This window comes from Perca flavescens, chromosome 14, assembly GCF_004354835.1.
Source record: "Perca flavescens isolate YP-PL-M2 chromosome 14, PFLA_1.0, whole genome shotgun sequence".
Classification (NCBI taxonomy): Eukaryota; Metazoa; Chordata; class Actinopteri; order Perciformes; family Percidae; genus Perca; species Perca flavescens.
In genome coordinates this window covers 18,818,930-18,836,808 of record NC_041344.1, presented here as the reverse complement: position 1 = coordinate 18,836,808, position 17,879 = coordinate 18,818,930, and the positions used below count along the sequence as shown (strand labels likewise).

At 41.8% G+C, this 17,879-nt stretch overlaps 1 protein-coding gene across 1 annotated transcript in view; it reads left to right on the top strand.

Moving 5' to 3' along the window:
* The first annotated feature begins 2,988 nt into the window (after positions 1 to 2,988).
* Positions 2,989 to 17,879, top strand: part of kcnq4 (potassium voltage-gated channel subfamily Q member 4) — a 53,006-nt gene continuing 38,115 nt past the window's right edge. The window contains exon 1 of the mRNA XM_028597630.1: positions 2,989 to 4,104. Coding sequence (XP_028453431.1) covers positions 3,803 to 4,104 — 302 coding nt within the window. The 5' untranslated portion in view covers positions 2,989 to 3,802. The remainder of the gene's footprint in view (positions 4,105 to 17,879) is intronic.

Genomic DNA, 17,879 nt, shown 5'->3' with positions numbered 1-17,879 from the left:
TGATTACTGGATGAAATTAACACTGGAGCAGGGCTGGTACTGTTATAGAAAGAGGGGGTGCATGGTTTTGCCTCGGTGAAACTTTGATGTAAATCCCTGAGGGCACGAGCAGGGCTGGCTTGTCCGTCAACACCTTCCTGCGTCGCCCCGTGGCCTGGTTTGGACTGTTTAGCGGTGGAGAGGAGGAGAGGCCGGGAGAAATGGAGGAAGAGAGGAAACCAGGCTAACAGAGAGAGAGTTGTAGTGGGAGGCACCCAGTACAGGATGCCGTTGTGTTGATGTTTAGATAGTACCTCCTCCTTTCATCATTGGGTGGTTGGGCTCCACAAGACTCTACTAAGAGTTTACCTTCTTCCCAAATTAGATCCCCTGTGTCCTTTATCTTTCATGTACATTTACATCTACATTAGTATTCTAGGAAAGAAGGAAATAAAGACATTTCACCTTTGCTTAAAGGACCAGTCCTTAATTTCTTCACCATGTAAATTACACTTTAGTTCACTTATAAATCAAGAGTTTTGTTTATTAATTACAAATCAGCAGTTTGTGTGCTTCTCAACCGATCACAATCCAAATATAAGACAGTTTAAGCCTATATTTCCAAACACTACTGAAATAAACAACCTCTTAGCAGCATCAGAAATTGAGTGAGGTGATTTGCATTAGATTTACAATCAATATGGGGCGTGATAGCTGGTTAAATTTTTGTCATTTGGTGTGGCCGGCTTGGTTCAGTGGGTAGAGCAGACGCACATATACTGAGAGACTTATTCCTCCACGCAGAGGTCCAAGGTTTGAGTCTGACCTGTGACGATTTCCTGCATGTCTTCCCCTTCTCTCTCCCATTTCTCACCTAGCTGTCCTATTGATTAAAGGCGGAAAAGCCCCAAAAGAAAAAGATTTGGTGCCGGGGGAAATATCCTAATAATTACACTGCATTTTTATTTTGTGTGGTGATAGGGGTGACAATTTTGTTAACCTTTATATCATGGATTGTGCCTCTAAAATTGGTTATTTATGCAATTGGCACTAAGGACCTTAGCGTACTCTGCTTCCTGCATTTGTAGTCAAGTCTAGTAAGCCCAAACGATTATTTGATTAATCATTTTTTTTGCTTATGTCATAAAAATACTAGCATGGGAAAACCTTGACGAACTTCTGCCAAATTTGAGATTTGCTCTGCAAGTCAGTCTGGCCAAGAGCCCATTCAAGCCCATTTCCAATTTTTCCAAATCGAGGCACCAATCACAACCGTTGATGCAGGCTTTACATGATGACGATAGCGCAGCAACAGCAAGCAGCTTTTTGTGTACATTCAACATGACGGCCACCGAAGTGCAGCAACCCGTGGATGCCGCTGTAGCTGCTACATCACCCGGATCGTTGGTCTGATTGGTTGAAGGACTATCCAGTTGCGCCCAGAGGCATTTGAGCGACGTCCGTTGGTGACACCCCTTTGGAAATGAGCTGTGAATGAAGCTTGCTCAGACCCACTCTCCGTTACAACTGAGAAGGGTCTGGTGTCAACCAGGCTATAAAAATACTGTAATACTGTTAATTATTTGTTTCGAGCAAAAATGGCAAACATTCTGTGGTTCCAGCTTCTCAAATGTGAGGACTTTTGGCTTTCCCCTGTTTCATGTCATGGTTAGTTGAGCATCTTTGGGTTTTAGACTGTTGGCTTGACCTCTGGGAAATTGTGATGGATTTTTTTTTTTTTTTTTACATGTGACAAAAAAAAAGTAACATGAAAATGTACTTTCAACACAAGATCTATTTGAAAAATGTCAACTTACATTCCCCAGTTTGTATTAATACCTTGCTGTAAGTAGTACAGCTGTCAACAGTTTAACAGTGAGTCCATCAGTCATTATGTGTGATGCTAAGTAAAGAGTTAAGGATTAGTGATGTTAAGTTATGTAATGGGAGTGGGCCCTGGGAATAATGTCTAGATTTGTGACTCGAGAGACTCCAGCTGCTTTCCCACACGTCATTCGCCAGACCTGCAGCAGCCACAATGGACAGGAACGCACATGGTTACCATGAGTGACCTGCCTCCGCTGTTGTTGTTGTGGGAAACTGTAAAACCTTGACAATGCTGAACGCATGTCTATGGTAGATGGTCAGTTTCTCTGTTTGATGGAAGCAATATGGTGTATTTAAAAAAAAAATCCATGATTACCTTTAATATATGATACTTTCATTTTGTCAGTAAACAATGATTCACTCAAGTGGGGGACCAGAGATGTGAGCGATGAGGTACTGGGGAAAGAGAGCAGATTTGTTCCTCCAAACTCGTCATTGCTTTTTCTCCTGAGGAATTTAACTTCCAGTACCTCCATGTTTACATGTGAGTGTTTCTGTTGTATCTGAACAGAAACACTCAAATGTATGTATGTATCAGTTCAGAGACACATATGAACTACCTTGGCAGTTGCTGATGTCACTTTTGGTGGTCAGATGATACACCGAGGCCAGCGGGAGTTTGGGGACCACCTTAATAATGCATTCCTCGGAGGCCCTCAGACAGGTGATCTCTCTACAGGGCACTGTGCTCCATAACTCCTATTTGTGTCATAACCACAAGCCTATGTGTGTGTCACAGTCATAGATTTAGAAAGCTCTGTCCACTGAGGTGCTGTCGCTGTGTCCCCCTGCACCTGTTTCTGCTGTCCCAAACGCCTGTAGCCATGAATTCCCCTCCCACAATAAACACAAGTGACATTTTCATTTCGGAGGAAAGAAACTTTTGTTACTTCAAATTCCTGACCATTTAAAAATTATGTTTTGGAAGGCATAGATAAGGAATCAGGGGCATTTTGATCCTTATAAACTCCTTGGATAATGTATAATACAAATACAGCAAGGGACAGTTCTTAATAAAGTTATCAACTCTCCCAGAAATATCCTCATTCTTCCGGGAAAGCTTCATTAACAAGAACATCATTGTCTGGTCATCCTCGCCCCGTCACTGCGTGCATCCCGTCCTCGCCTCTCGCAAGCCCTTCTCTTTCTGAACGTCAACTCACCAGAAAGAGACTTTTCATCTTTGTTAGCTTTTACAAACCAGATGCGAACATCGGCAAGCGTTTATTTGGCTTTCATAGAGTTGGTCGTCTGCGATTCTTGACATCATACTGATGGTCTTCACTTCTGCGCTCTCCACCCCGCCTGCCAGAGCGGAGGATCGCTGGACCAGAGAGACGCACAAGGAGGGAAGAGCAGGCTGATGCTAGCGGCTGTGGCGAGTCTCACACGTCAATTCAAACTACAGGAGCAGCTTAGACGAACTTGATGAAAGACTGTAGTTGGATATATTTGGTTTGGAGGACACAGATTCACTGCATGAAAATTTCGCTCGTTTGCTCTATGTAGCCCTGTTCAGTGATTTATGACTGCTCGCTTAAAAGAGTATGTATGGTAATATGCTTTATTGATTGAGGTCAGTTTGGTCTATTTCTGCAAAGTGATGACAGGTTTTCCACTGTGTTCTTGGACTTAGTGCATGTGTAATTACTTCTCTGCACCCCGCTGATCTGACTCTTAACAATGATCGCTGAATGTCACATTTCAGTGCGACACACTTGTCCAAGTATTGTGCATCTGTTCTTTTGTGACCGCGATTTGATTTACAGATAACTTTGAAATCTTGAGTTATAAAACCTAGACTGAAAAATAGCATGGATGATATTTAGCCTACTCATGTGTTTTGACCGGTTGTTTAGTTTAGTCCACTTTAAGACAAGACGGACTATGACTTGGTCAAAACTTTGCTCTGCGCTAGTTTAATTGTGCCAGATTGATGTTAGGAAGTCCGTCAAACAACGGCGGCATCAGAATGCTGGTGCCCCCAGATCCGAACGACGACAGGCGGGTAGAGTTTGTGGCTCTCACCGCTGTCCACACGGAGAGAAGCGAACCGTCCAGCCCGGAGCGCGGACACCCGTCTCACCGCACAGGTCTGCTGGGCACCCCGCTGCCCGGGCCGCCCGGACCCCGGGCCAACTCGTCCGCTTCAAACAAACGCTGCAGAAAGTTGCAAAACTGCATGTACAACGTGCTGGAAAGACCAAGAGGATGGGCATTCATCTACCATGCATTCATGTAAGTGTACCACTGTCGTTATTTTTGCTTTTTCTATTGGTAAGTGACCAAATGAAGCACATTAAAAACAATTTAAACTTTTTAAAGTCTCATAGTGAGCGAAGCCACATGCTGCGACATAGTCAACATTAGACTTGTTTTCCAATCATGTATTTTGATCAGTAGCCTATATGCCAGCAGTCATTTGATGAATTTTCCAATTAACAAACAGAGTTGCTTATGCTGCAATTAGCACGGTCATATTCCATACATCATCACACCATGGGGTCTTTTGTTCAATTTCCCCTTGTCTCTGATTAAATAATCAGGAGGACGCTGGGTATTAAATAGAATTTGTCCACATCTGCAGGGGTAATTGGCATTTAAAAAAATGCAAACATTTTTTTGCCTACTGATAGTCATACTTATAAATGCACTTTGCAGTATGTTTCTTTTTTCTGCAAGTTGGCATGCTTAACTAATAAGTTTAAATGATGGAGAGGTGTGAATGATGTACTGGAAAGGTTTGTATGGTGGCTGAGACGGTTCAACACCAATGCAAAATCCACAACGGAAGCAGTGTCAGCTGAGAAAATAAAGACCGTTATCAAATCTGTGCCTTTGTAAACTGTGCCCACAGAGTTGTTAACTGTGCGCATGGATTCAATCCATGCTCTTTCGGATTTAGTTTTTTTCTACACCGCAGCGAATAAAGACCATTCTGCTAACCTAGCAGATGCCTGATGGCGGCGCAGTGGATATGGATACCTTTGGTGTGGGAGACCCGGGTTCGAATCCCACTACGATACATCAACCAATGTGTCCCTGAGCAAGACACTTAACCCCTAGTTGCTCCAGAGGCGTGCGACCTCTGACATATATAGCAATTGTAAGTTGCTTTGGATAAAAGCATCAGCTGACATGCTGACATGTAATGTAATAGTCTAATGCTAGCTGGCACATCAGAATATATTCATTGTGTGCACAGTTTACAAATCTGTGGGCACAGTTCATAAAATGTGCGCAATTTGGAAATAATTTTAATTTCTCAGCTGACACCGGACTCCGTAGACGCTCACTTCCGTTGTGGCATTCGTGTTGTAGCTCTTGCTTTTGTGTTGTGGCTTTAGTATTTGTGTTGTAGCGTTTGTGTTGAAGCTTTTATATTTGTGTTGAACCGTCTCAGCCACCACATAAACCTTTCCAGTACGTAATTCACTCCTCTCCATCATTTAAACTCATTAGTCAAGCATGGCAGTTTACAGAAAAAAAGTAACATACTGCAAAGTGATTCATCTAAAAGCAGGCATACATTTTTTTGCATTTGATTTTGATTTAAAAATAAATAAATGTAATTGTAATGATAGCGAGGGGGGTGTAAGTGTGGTTAAAAACTTGACTGGACTTGTTTGTCGCAGCATTTTTCTGACAGGTGAATTAAATAATGCATTAGTAAAATAAAATATAAACTTGAACCCATTGTGAACCCATTACGTGACAGCTTTTCAACCAGATGAAGAATAATCTCGCATGCACTAAACATAGAGCTCAAACTAAAGCAACTCCCAATAACTGTAGAAAGTATTCAGTCAGGGCTTTAAAGTACCCCGTGTACCATCTGCTCTATAATGTATACAACATGTAAACACTGGAAAAGTAAGAGCCCACTAGTAGCAATGGCTGTTTCTAAGAACTCCAGACTAATATGTTAAACACACAGCACTCATTTGTCTAAACCAAACTGTACTGAATTGTCATTTAAATAAATGTGCACCCATTTCAGATTCAAATTTAACCTCTTTAATAACTTAAAGAATAATCGTAACGCTTGGTGTGAATGGTAGGCCTAAGTGTCTCATTAAAAGTGAAAGTTCACCCAGTGAATATTTACTTTGTCAGTATATGCCAATGTATGTCACTGTCTTTTTACGTAAAGACCAGGACAGTTGTGCCCCAGCAGCTGTCCTCCAGCTGTGTCTGGCCACATAATGGACAGAGCATTATGTGTGGGAGCTCCTTGGACCGGTCTGTGCTTTCCGTGCCGTTGTTTAGACAAGTGCAGCAGTCTGCCTGCCAATGCCATCATGTGTTTATAACAGGGAAATCCCACTGCAGAGCTTCTTGTATGTGTTCTTATCATATACCGTCGGCACATTATTATTATTATTATTATGTGAGTGCAGAGCAGCAAACGCTAGTCTCACTTTGACCTTTAGCTTCTCTTTATTTGTTTCTTCCCTTTCCGTTCTCATGGGACTGCAAACATGTCTTTGCAGCACAAACAGAACTAACATGTCGTGTACTGCCTCCACCCTGTGTGTTCCTCATTAAGAGCGATGGCCTTTGCAGGGTAGTTGCGGGTGACATTCTCCCTGACATCACTTGACGGCAGCTCTGCCATTGTTGTTATTTCTCAGTCAGAGAGGCAGGGCAGGCGCTCCGAGGTGCCCAGATTGGATGCCACGGCCTCAAAGACGGAGCTGGACTGACTTTGGAAGTGAGCCGCCTCAGTGATAGCCTGTTTTATGCTGGCGTCTTATTGAAAAATGTACCTACGACTAAAATCTTACAAGGCTTTTTTTCTTTTTAATCCTTGCACTTTGACATGATATATGTTGAGTGCACATATGTCTAGCTGAGTGCATCATTCCCATGCTACTGTATCAACCTGAGCTGTGCATCTGTTTTGATTAATTACATGTGAGGCGCTCACCATGCTGAGAGCTGTGCCATGTATCAGGAAAATTCTTTGTACGATGAAACTCAATTAAGGCAGCGTTGATCTCTTGTAATTAAATTGAGCCCTACACTGCTGTGTAGGTCGCTGTGCTAACTTCCCTTGATCCTTTAATTAGTCCTTCATTGTAATGGGGAACGCTGGAACAGATGCACAGCTTCTAGAGAGCCTCTCCTTACAGGTGTGTGTTGGAGCGTGTATGGGAAAGGGGTGAAATAGCTCTCCGCTGTAATGTCTCTCCACGGGCACCCACTTAAGTTCCACCACACTCCTCACCCCTTCTTGTCGCTGTCACAGCTGCACATAAGATGCATCCTAATAGAGAAATATTTCCCCCTAGATAAAGGTCTTGGGTAACTTTAACATCCTGCCCTCTGAATGGTTTTACATCTTTATGTCGGCTGTCTCCTGCGGACGAGACACTTCTTCAAACATTCACTCCTGCAAGTGTAACAGCTGTATGCTAATTCAGAGCTGGCACTGAGTCTCTCCTCTCCTCTCCTCCTCTCCTCTCCTCTCCTCTCCTCTCCTCTCCTCTCCTCTCTTCTCCTCTCCTCTCCTCTTCTCTCCTCTCCTCTCCTCTCCTCTCCTCTCCTCTATTAGTTAGGTGAAAAGACTCAACTAAAAGCCTTGTTTTCTACACTACCAAGAAAAAGGAGGGAGGGATGGGTAAGGATGCAGAAACCTTTTAAAAGAGACAATAGTGTTCCCGTAAACTTCTGTGGATCTGAGAAAATCAACTCGGTTGCTTAGGCGACACTATGTTTTTGCGTTTGCCAAGCTAAGGTTCAAATGGTGTGTGGACCATTTAAAATGTTAAGTGACGCTTTTATTGTCATGGTCCCTTCACTCACTCACAGTAAAAGCTCCAGACCTTTGAATCCCTTCTCTTTTATTTAACCTGCAGTAAAACTTTTGTCTGAGCTGGTTAAGTTTGTTAAAGTTTGTACAAACACCAGCGTCCCAGCAAGAAAGTTTGTTTAGTTCAGACACATACCTCATTGTATTGTACTTGATGTGTTTGAGAAGCTGTTGGTAAGGACTGCAATCAATGATTATTTTCTTGATTCAGTGTTTAGTGTATAAACAATGTGAAAATAGTGATGATCACAATCACAATTTCCCAGAGGACACTGACACATTTTAAATATCTTCCTTCAGTTTAAAACCCAAAGATATGGAGTCGACAATATATAAAACAGAGAAAAGAATGTATCTAAATGCCTGACTGGCATTTAGATACATTTCCTGCCCATGCACTAATCGATTAATCAACTAAGGATTCAGCTTTACTGTAGGTCCTGTCATCTGTGCATCTGTGTGTAAACCTATGAGCTTGGCAGATGAGTGAAAACATTCAAAGAGATCGGTTTCAGTGTTTCCCCTCACCTTTGATCTCCCACCAATTTCCACCATACAGTAGGTAGTGCCACATATACTGTGTAGACCATTCGTGAGGCCACCTGCTTTTGCCCATAATTCATCCCAGCAGGAGGTCCTTGGGGGGGTGTGGAACTCCAACCCCCACATCAGGTCACACTACGCTGAACCAACTAATACCGGCACTGTGGAAACCCAACCAGCCATATCATGTCTTGATCTTTGCTTTAGCAGCCATACTTCATCTTGGTCTCTGGCTCAGTACAGCGTTCCCCTTGACCCCAGCCTGAATGTACAGTAATAGTGCGTATGGATCGAGGGGAAAAGCAGTGAAGACACAGCACTGACCAGCCAGAGTGATTGATTGGATTCTACTTTACAAGTAGTTGTTTTATGGGGAGCTCTGTGCTTATCCTCCTGACAGGCTAATTGAGAAGTTAGCAACATCTTCTCTTTAGAATATCATGTAGCTGTCTGTTCATTGGCTCTGCTCAAGTTTAAGTGGAAATCCATGAATTTATATAGTCACGGTTAGTCCTACTCAGTCTGTCTCTGGTTAATCTTCGTCAAGCCTGAGGACGACATCATTTGTCCATTACAAATCACTGTTAGAAAATAAATATGATATTATGATGTGATAACGCTGTGGTTAATGTTTGGGCACAAACAACAACTTGGTTTAGGGAATGATCATGGTGTGGGTTCAAATAAGTGCTTCAGTAAGTTTGAGGACCTTCATTGCCATGTTTACAGTAATAACCACGTGGTTACCGTTTGGGAACAATTGTGGTCATAGTTAAAAGAAACCAGTGTTGACTGTCGGTTGGAAACGTGAAATGAACAACGATCTCTCCCCGTGAAAGTCAGATGTTTTGTTGATTCATCCATCCAATGCACTCTAATAATACCATCTGACTTCTACCTTTGCTCTCGTCACAATTACTGCAGGCGCTTTGAAGGGCTTTGTCGCTTGGACGTAAACATGATGTGGCATGACAAAATGGCTGATTTAGTTGTTTTTCTAAGGATAAAAGTCTTCAGAAAGCATGTGTTTCAAACTTAAGGTGTGGCGTTTACCAGGAGGGAAAGATATGACTAAAAGTTGTATTATAGAAAGTGTAGGATCAAGTGTCCATGGAGTTTTACTCACACAAGGGGCTAAAAGTTAGGATACCTGGGCCTCCGCTGCTTCGATTTTGGCCATTCAATTTGTCTCTTGAGTCACCCAACTTCATGCAACTTCCATACTAAATTACTTGAATACCACTTTAAGATATCTTTCTTGCAAGCTGCACTTTTCAATGTAAACTTAAACAAAACACATCACTCTGCAGTAATTGAATGCATGTGAGTGCACTTTAGTGCTCGCAAATCTGTTGCTTTTTTTAATACAAAAAATGTATGCCTTTAAAGAAATGATCGTTAGTTGGACACAACTTCTTCCTCTCTCCCTCCCTCCCTTTGATCTTTAACAGTAGCTTCACAAATTTCCAAAGTAAACTTCTCATGTCAGATAAATCTTTGCCAGATAAAGCCTTCAGTCTCCATGGCGTGTGGGTATCCCTTCACTTTAACCTTTTATGGCACCAGTGACGGTTTCGGTTTATGAAAGCTTGAGCGTAAAGCCACATTATTTATAGATGTGCAGGGAGATACCGATAACAGGACTCGCAGCCTAATGCTCTCCATAACCTCTCCACTGATGGTTTGGTCAAAGAGGCTTTCAAATATCTACTGTATATGGCTGGAGTTCATTCTTCACAAATCTTTTGTGCTAACAGTGCTGCACACAAAACGCAGCTTGCAAGCTTTACATTAAAGGTGAATTGCCTTTCTGACATTATTAAACTCATTTAGCTCAGACAGCGTGTTGATTGAATGTGTTCCCTCTATCCTTGCAGTATCCCCTTTCTCTGAACCCGGTCTGAGCCAGCTAATCTAGTTTCTCACCTGGGTCATGGAAACAGTCTGGTCTGCTTTTTCAGGTTTTCAACCATGCTACATAAAAACCACTGAAACCCCCTCACTTTGACGTCCTCCAAAAACCACTGATGCGTTTGGTGTTGGGCCTTTTTTTATTTTATTGATGGTCTAAGTAACGTCAAAAAAGCTTTTTGTTTTGTTATTTGCTTTCTTAGTCAGCGCATGAATGTGTTTTTATTGATGACTAAGTAGGAGAGAAAGAAGGGTGGAGTGGAGAGGGAGGTGGCACCGTAAAATGGTGAAAGGAGAAAGCCACTCGACACTTTGAGTGGGTTTTTTAACCTGCTCAGGACTGCAGATTGGATGCTTGTTGTTCATTTTCCGCAGCTGCTTTTTTATCTGTTCACCTCAGCAGGTTGTGTAAATTCTGCTCCATTAAGAATCCTTTATGGTCCAATTGCCTTTGCTCTCTCTTGCTCTCTCTCTCTCTCTCTCTCTCTCTATTTCTCTCTCTCTCTCTGCCTGTCCTCCATCATTCTTTCCTTCCCTTTCCTCCTGAGTGGGAATATAATCTCTCATTTGCTGTACTGCCCTGTGTAATTGACTTCCCCTCCATCACTGCCACTCAATCTCTTCCCCATTTTTCCTCTCAGTCTTCATTGGCTGGTCATGACTTTTCTTAAAAGGGCTCTGTGAGTATGCAAGATCATCTATGACTTATGAAAAAATATGGAGGATAAAAACATTAATAAAATAGATAAGTAATAATGGTCACATGCACAAGTTAAAAGTTAGTTAATTGAACGATTAATCTGTCGATTGAAGAAAATGTATTTGGCAACTATTTGGATAACTGGTTAAATGTTTCAGTAATTTGTTAAGCTAAAATGGCAACATTTTGTTGTTTCAGCTTCTCAAATGTGATGATTTACTGTTTTTCTTTGTCATGTGAGAGTACATTAAATGTGTTTGGGGTTAGGGGTTTCATAGACAAAATGAATATTTTATAGATAATAAAAAAGTTTCTTAGTTACAATCAGGATGCGATTTGCCCCTTTCTGGTCTACATATCCCTGCTTCTGCTGTATTATTTTTATTCCCGGTGGGGAGTAAATGTATACCCCCCCCCCCCCCTCAAAGGGATCAATACTACTTCACCAATAGACCATATATTATATACCTAAAATAGAAGTATTTTAAACAAAGTAAAGCGCAGTAACGTGAGCTAGCGATAGAACAGTAAAATCCGAGCAACAGTTGCTGGTTGTAATTAGCTGCTATAGAGCTCTGGGATGCAGGCTATCAGCGGCAGTTCTTTAGCCGCCAATAGGTGACTGTGAGAGTTTAGCCAGAAAAAGTGAACAACCTGCGGCGATGACAGTTAAGTTTATAGGCACCAAAACGACTAGTAAAGTTTAGGAAAAAGATGGTGGTTTGAAATAAAATCCTCCTGAGGAATGAACGAGCGTTTCCTGGGTAAAAGATGTTTTGTTTTGTTGTGCATGATCAAAAAACAGCCCCCCCTCTAGTTTTTTCACAAATCACACCTTGGTTACAGTGGTTAGTTGGTCAGTGAAATAAGCCTAATTCTAGAGACCTTGAATAAACCCATACCACCTAATGTTGGGACTTCCTTAAACTGGTAGCATTTATTTGAAACAATCACTGAATTGGTATCAATATGTGCCTAAAAGCTCTGCCATTTACTCAGGAACGTTAAAGAATGTTGTGTATTTAGAGTCCACTGTAGACAAACCAGTAGTGCAGTACCCAGGTAATGTTTCTTTGATAGAGCATCTTTGGAATTTCTTTTGATTTGAGTGAAGGAGGAACCAACGTCCAGTCGAGCTGCTAATGAGATTAAATCCAGAGTGACTGGATTGGGCAGGAACTCAGAGAAGATGATTTTGGCTGATTTGTGCTCTAGGAATTTTAAAGATACAGTTTTGGAGACAGGAGGTCATTTTTGAGTCAAGATGTCTTGATGTCTTGGGGCTGCTGTGCTTCCTGTGAGGACAACAGTTCATCAGGGACATAATACAAGTTATAAAAGACGTTTAAAGGGGAAGAACCAGTGTCATTTCAAAGATTATTGTCTTTTTGACTGAAAATACACTAAAAGCTTTATTGCTGTTCAGTTTTATTTTAAAGTACACAAAGTAGAAGGAATACCTAAATAATAAAAATAAAAATAGAATTATTCCTGTGTCCACCACTCTGACATATGGGGAAATTGACTTTACTAAATCACACTAATCACACTAGATGTACATGCATTACTGGTGTTGTATTATCACCTATTAAAAGTCTTGAAATCTTTCCCCCACTTTTACACCTGGCCTGTGTGTCACATTCTGCAGCAACTTGAGCTGGAAAGGATTCAGGACCAGATCTACGTACATTTGCGAATGTAGCGTTACCAGCGACCATGGCCAACCCGCAGAAAGTGCACGCTGTGATACTTCAGTTTACGTCGTATTTACCAAACATCCAGTTCATCGGGTAATCAGCGCCTTTCTCCGCTCACTATACCGTAAATTGCACTGTAGCAAAGCGGAACTGGTGCTATGATATGGTTGAGTGCAGACTGTGATATTCCCACTGCTGATGCTATGACTGTTTAATATGATCCTGATGCCAGTATTTGTAATGTAGCGAGGAGTTTAAAAACTGCTGGAATGGAATGTGAACGCTGAGTCGGAGATTCAATGTCATCTTTGATTTCTTCCAGAAACTGTAATATTACATGGCTGCTTAATCTGTAATGCTTAATGATTTCGTGTTCACTCCACTGAAAAAGTGTGATCCTTGTGGCAAAAATATCTTCGTCTTGCGCAGATTACTGCTGCCATTTCCCCAGGAGGCATATACGAGGAAACCCGCTTGCGGCTGGTTTACACCTGCTTTTAAGAGGCGGAGAATTTCCCCCGCAGAATAGAGGCACGCTCTTACTGGCAGTCTTTGTAAATACCGCGGAATATATAATTAGGTGCATTTTACGCATATCCTCCCACCTTTTTGGGTGGAACTTCCACTTTCCCCATGACCCTCCCACGAACACATATTGAAAGCGCAACTTGTCTCTTCTCGCTCATGTGGCAGGCAATCTACGATTTTACCCAAGTGCGCCCTGTTTGTAAATAGCCCGCATCGGTTAAATCAGTCTTTGCAAACAATTAGCACCTTGAAACAGGCGCAAACAGCTTGATAAATCTAGCCGTCTGTGTCTTGCTCAAGTGCACTTTAGCAGGGCAGAGCCAACAGAGAGAGAAAAAAGTGTGAGGATCGGTTTCAGTGTTTCCCCTCACCTTTGACCTCCCAGCTATTTCCACCATAGGTAGTGCCACATATACTGTAGACCGTTACATGAGGCCGCCTGTTTTTGCCCATAATCCATCCCAGCAGGTGTTCCTTAGAGGGGGTGTGGAACTCCAGTCCCCGATCAGATCACCCTGCCAACTAATACCGGCACTGTGGAAACCCAACCAGCCATATCATGTCTTGATCTTTGCTTTAGCTGCCATACTTCATCTTGGTCTCTGGCTCAGTACAGCGTTCCCCTTGACCCCAGCCTGAATGTACAGTAATAGTGCGTATGGATCGAGGGGAAAAGCAGTGAAGACACAGCACTGACCAGCCAGAGTGATTGATTGGTTCTAAGGAGGGTGAAAATATACTGGTTATGCATTATTGAAGTCTTACAAAGGAGGAGCAGAGATGTGGAGCAAAATTATAATATGCAGTTTTTAGACTTGAGCTCAGTGTCATCTGTATTAGTGGAGCGGAGAGAAATGTCTTTACAAGTAGTTGTTTTATGGGGAGCTCTGTGCTTATCCTCCTGACAGGCTAATTGAGAAGTTAGCAACATCTTCTCTTTAGAATATCATGTAGCTGTCTGTTCATTGGCTCTGCTCAAGTTTAAGTGGAAATCCATAAATTGAATACATCAAAATCAGATCAATAGTCACGGTTAGTCCTACTCAGCCTGTGAAAACCGTTGTATAATGTCTTCTGTGGCTCTAGGCAAGCTTTGTCAAGTGCTTTAACCTTCTTGTCTGCCCCGCAGGGGCTTTATTTTTCCGTGGAATGGCTTGCTTGTGTGACACAGATGACAAGCAGAAGAAGGAGGAAGGAGTAAGAGGGAGCTTGGTTTGGGTTGCTAAGGATGAATGATAATGTGATACTCTATTGATCCCTGTAGGAAAATTCTCTTTCCGCTTGTCCCCTACCGCAACAGCAGCCTGTAGCTGGAAAGGATCCAGTGTCTTGCTCAAGGGCACTTCAGCAGGGCAGATGCTGCTAATAGTTGTTGAAAAGTAAGGTAAAGCCAACAGGGAGAGAAAAAGGTGGGAGGATCAGTTTCACTGTTTCCCCTCACCTTTGACCTCCCACCCATTTCCACCATAGGCAGTGCCAAATATAGACCATCACATGAGGACATGAGGATATGTCAGGAGCATACAGTATGTCTAGCAACAGTAAAATATAAAGAAAACATCCGTTTTGGAGGTGTTTTCATAGCCTTGTCGTCCTTCGAAGGAGGGAAGGGCTTATAACAGGACAAGTGATTTGTGTGTGCATGGAGGGGAAGGTAAGGAGAGGAGAATAGGAGTGAGATGGAGGTAGAGGGGAGAGTTGAGGTTAGTTGGCGTATTAATTTCTCCTTTCGGGGCAAAATGTGTCTCCCTGGGGAGGGGGCTGTCTGTCCTGGGATGGCCGACCAGGAATCAGGTTATCCAGATATCCACGATATCCAGCCCTGCTCTCTCTGCTCACTTTCATCCAGGAACAGTACATGCACGCACGCACAACACACATACACACACACACACACACACACACACACAGGGGGGCAAACTACTTTTGTTTATTTACTTGACAGTGCATTCTGTATACATGCAAAAATGCCACAGACAGTGGTCCTGTTTCATTCTCCTGGATCAGGAGGGGTGTTGACACCTTCTAATCTGCAGTAATCTGTGTTTATGTAATGTTATTGTCGCTGAGACGGGTCAGGAATACTGTGGCATTTGCCCGGAAGGGTCAAAGGGAAATGCCAAGAGTTTATTTTGACTAGTCAAGACCCTCTAAACAATCCAGATCTGCTTTGACAGCCAGGAAAATCCAGGGGCATCTCTCCCAGCTCCCGTCCACTGTATATCTTATTATTACATTTGTCTCTCTGCAATATATAGCATCGGCGCTTTCTATAGATGTGGCAAGTCTGCTCAAATCCTCACTACAGGGGCTGTCAATACTGACAGATTGTTGTGTCATTTTCTCATAGCAGTCATTCATTTAAATAAAATACCGTAGGTGGGGGATTTTGTTAATTTTTTCGGGAATTTTGCCAGTGTATCCCCAATGTGCTCTCAGGAAACTATATTGTTCAAACTACATGTTTCTCTTAGCGGCTGTCACATTTCTGTGGGGGTTAACTTCAGTTTGAGGATACAAATAACAACTAATATACAACATTTGTGCTACAATACATCTTATGGGCTTGATTTGTTTCTCTTACAGAAATGTTAAAAGGTCTCCCCACAACAAAATGTCAGAGCCTCTTAAAATTGTGGTTCTAATTCATAAATCTTTAATTCGTCATCTATAATAGAAATATTCTTTAACTATCCAGATGGATGAATCGGGTTGAAGCCAGATTTGCAAACAGAGATACAAATACACATGCAAAAATGTGGTTTTATCTATCTATAAATCAGGAACTCTCTGTTTCCCCACACATGCAGCACTCATACATGCGCAGTACGCACCAGCATATCTAAAAACTGGCCACTTCAAGTTTCAGTTTGCTTACACATATGCAAATTAGAGAGAAAGAGAGAGAGAGAGTGTGTGTGTGTGTGTGTGTGTGTGTGTGTGTGTGTTTTTGAGGCATGATTTTATACACTTATTGTCCAAAAGGAACCAACTTTAGTTTCTTCCCTGCATTACACTATCACTTCTCTTTTAAAAAAAATCTGTGCGTTTGGCAATATGGCAATATAGCAAAAAAAAGAGTGACACATTTGGACAAGATTTCACTGCACACTTTCAGTCCTGATATGTGTTGATTGATAAACATTACCTTCCCTCTATTTAAACTGCAAAATTTCACCCAACACCTCTCTGCCTGGTTGTTCTGGAAGCTTTCTCTTCAAAACACTTTATTGTGCTACTGCCACCACTTTGGTTTTAACACTGCCCTGCTTTGAATCAATGTTACACTAGACTGTCAAAACCCAGCAGCCCAGCTGTTAGGTAAAACAGGATAATTAGGACTTTGGTGACGATAGACGGCCCTGCCAGTAAAGTCTGACTGTCTTTTGACTGGAAACATATTGTGTCACAAGTCATGGGAAGGCTGCTCTGTAATGTCATTCTCTGTAAAGGTTGCACAGTTGCCCCACCATTGAATACGCAACAATTGAATCTTGTCTGTATACAAAGGCAGAAAACTGTCCTCAGCTTATTTCACCTTCTGTACCGTAACCATCTCAGGCAACTCAGTATTTAAGTTTGCACACAAAGTTTGGTGTCCACAATCAGTTGCGATGATCCACATCCACCTTTCACGTGCAGGTTCTGTGTGTCGCCAGCGGCTGCAAAGACCTTAAGGGCAGGCAAAAAATAAATCAGTAGCTTTAGCCTTGCCATTATCTCTCAGCAGCACACTTAAGGCTTGACCCTAATGGGTGGCTGCACCTGCAACCCGCCGATTATCAGGAGATGCTGAATACTATGGAAACTAACTCTGTAGCTAAGCGCTGATAAGGAATTAACATGTTAGATTATACAAATGTGAGAAAGCCTGCTCCGTCTTATCTCATTCACTGGTCTACATAACGACAACTTTGAGGCATTAAAGGATAAGTGATGATAGAATTGAAAAGTGACGAGTTTAGCTTCTGGTGCAGGACGCAGATAGAAATCTAAATATAATCAAAAGATACAGGAAATGCTTTTTTTTAAAGAAGGCTCCAGAGCAATATTAGGTTAAAATAATTGGTAATGTAACTTAGTACTCGTCACTAGGAGTGATATAGGCAACATGAATAAAATGTTATTTCATATCTTCAGATTTATGTATATTGAGGTATTGTGAACTTTATGGAAAATCAATCGAGAAATTGTCTGTCTGTTTTGGGCCAGTTTAGCAAAATAAAATACCTGACAAATCCACGTATTTCATCACATTGATACAACAATCATAAAAATCCAATATTGTCATAAATCAGTCCTGCTCATGATTTTCAACATCTACCCACAATGGCCTAATATACCCAGACGTGCTAAATGGAGAGTTTTGGGATTGATGTTATTGGAAAAATTCTAACAGTAGACAAATTCATATAGTCTCCTGGTATATGTATATTATCATATTGCACAACCCAAATTGTCGGTGATTTTTTTAGGGATGTGAAAACAAAGTAGACATGCATATTTGAACTGTAAATTGTTACAATATGAGCTTGAAAGTTATATAAAAGTTAGAACTTCATCTGGTGTTAAATAAAGACCATAAAGATAATCTGTGGTCCATGTCTCTGCAGAGGTGGGCTAGTCTCTCTGGCTTGTTATTTTTTTTTTCTGGTATTAGATTTTATTCTCTGTTTGTAACTTTACCCCATAAGCACGTGAGCGCTGCGCATATAGTTTTCAGGATGAGAAGGCTGCATGACTGTGCAAGTATACCTGATGTTTATGCATGGTTGTAGATGCACACACAAACCACCACTGCTAAAACAGCCTCAGATTT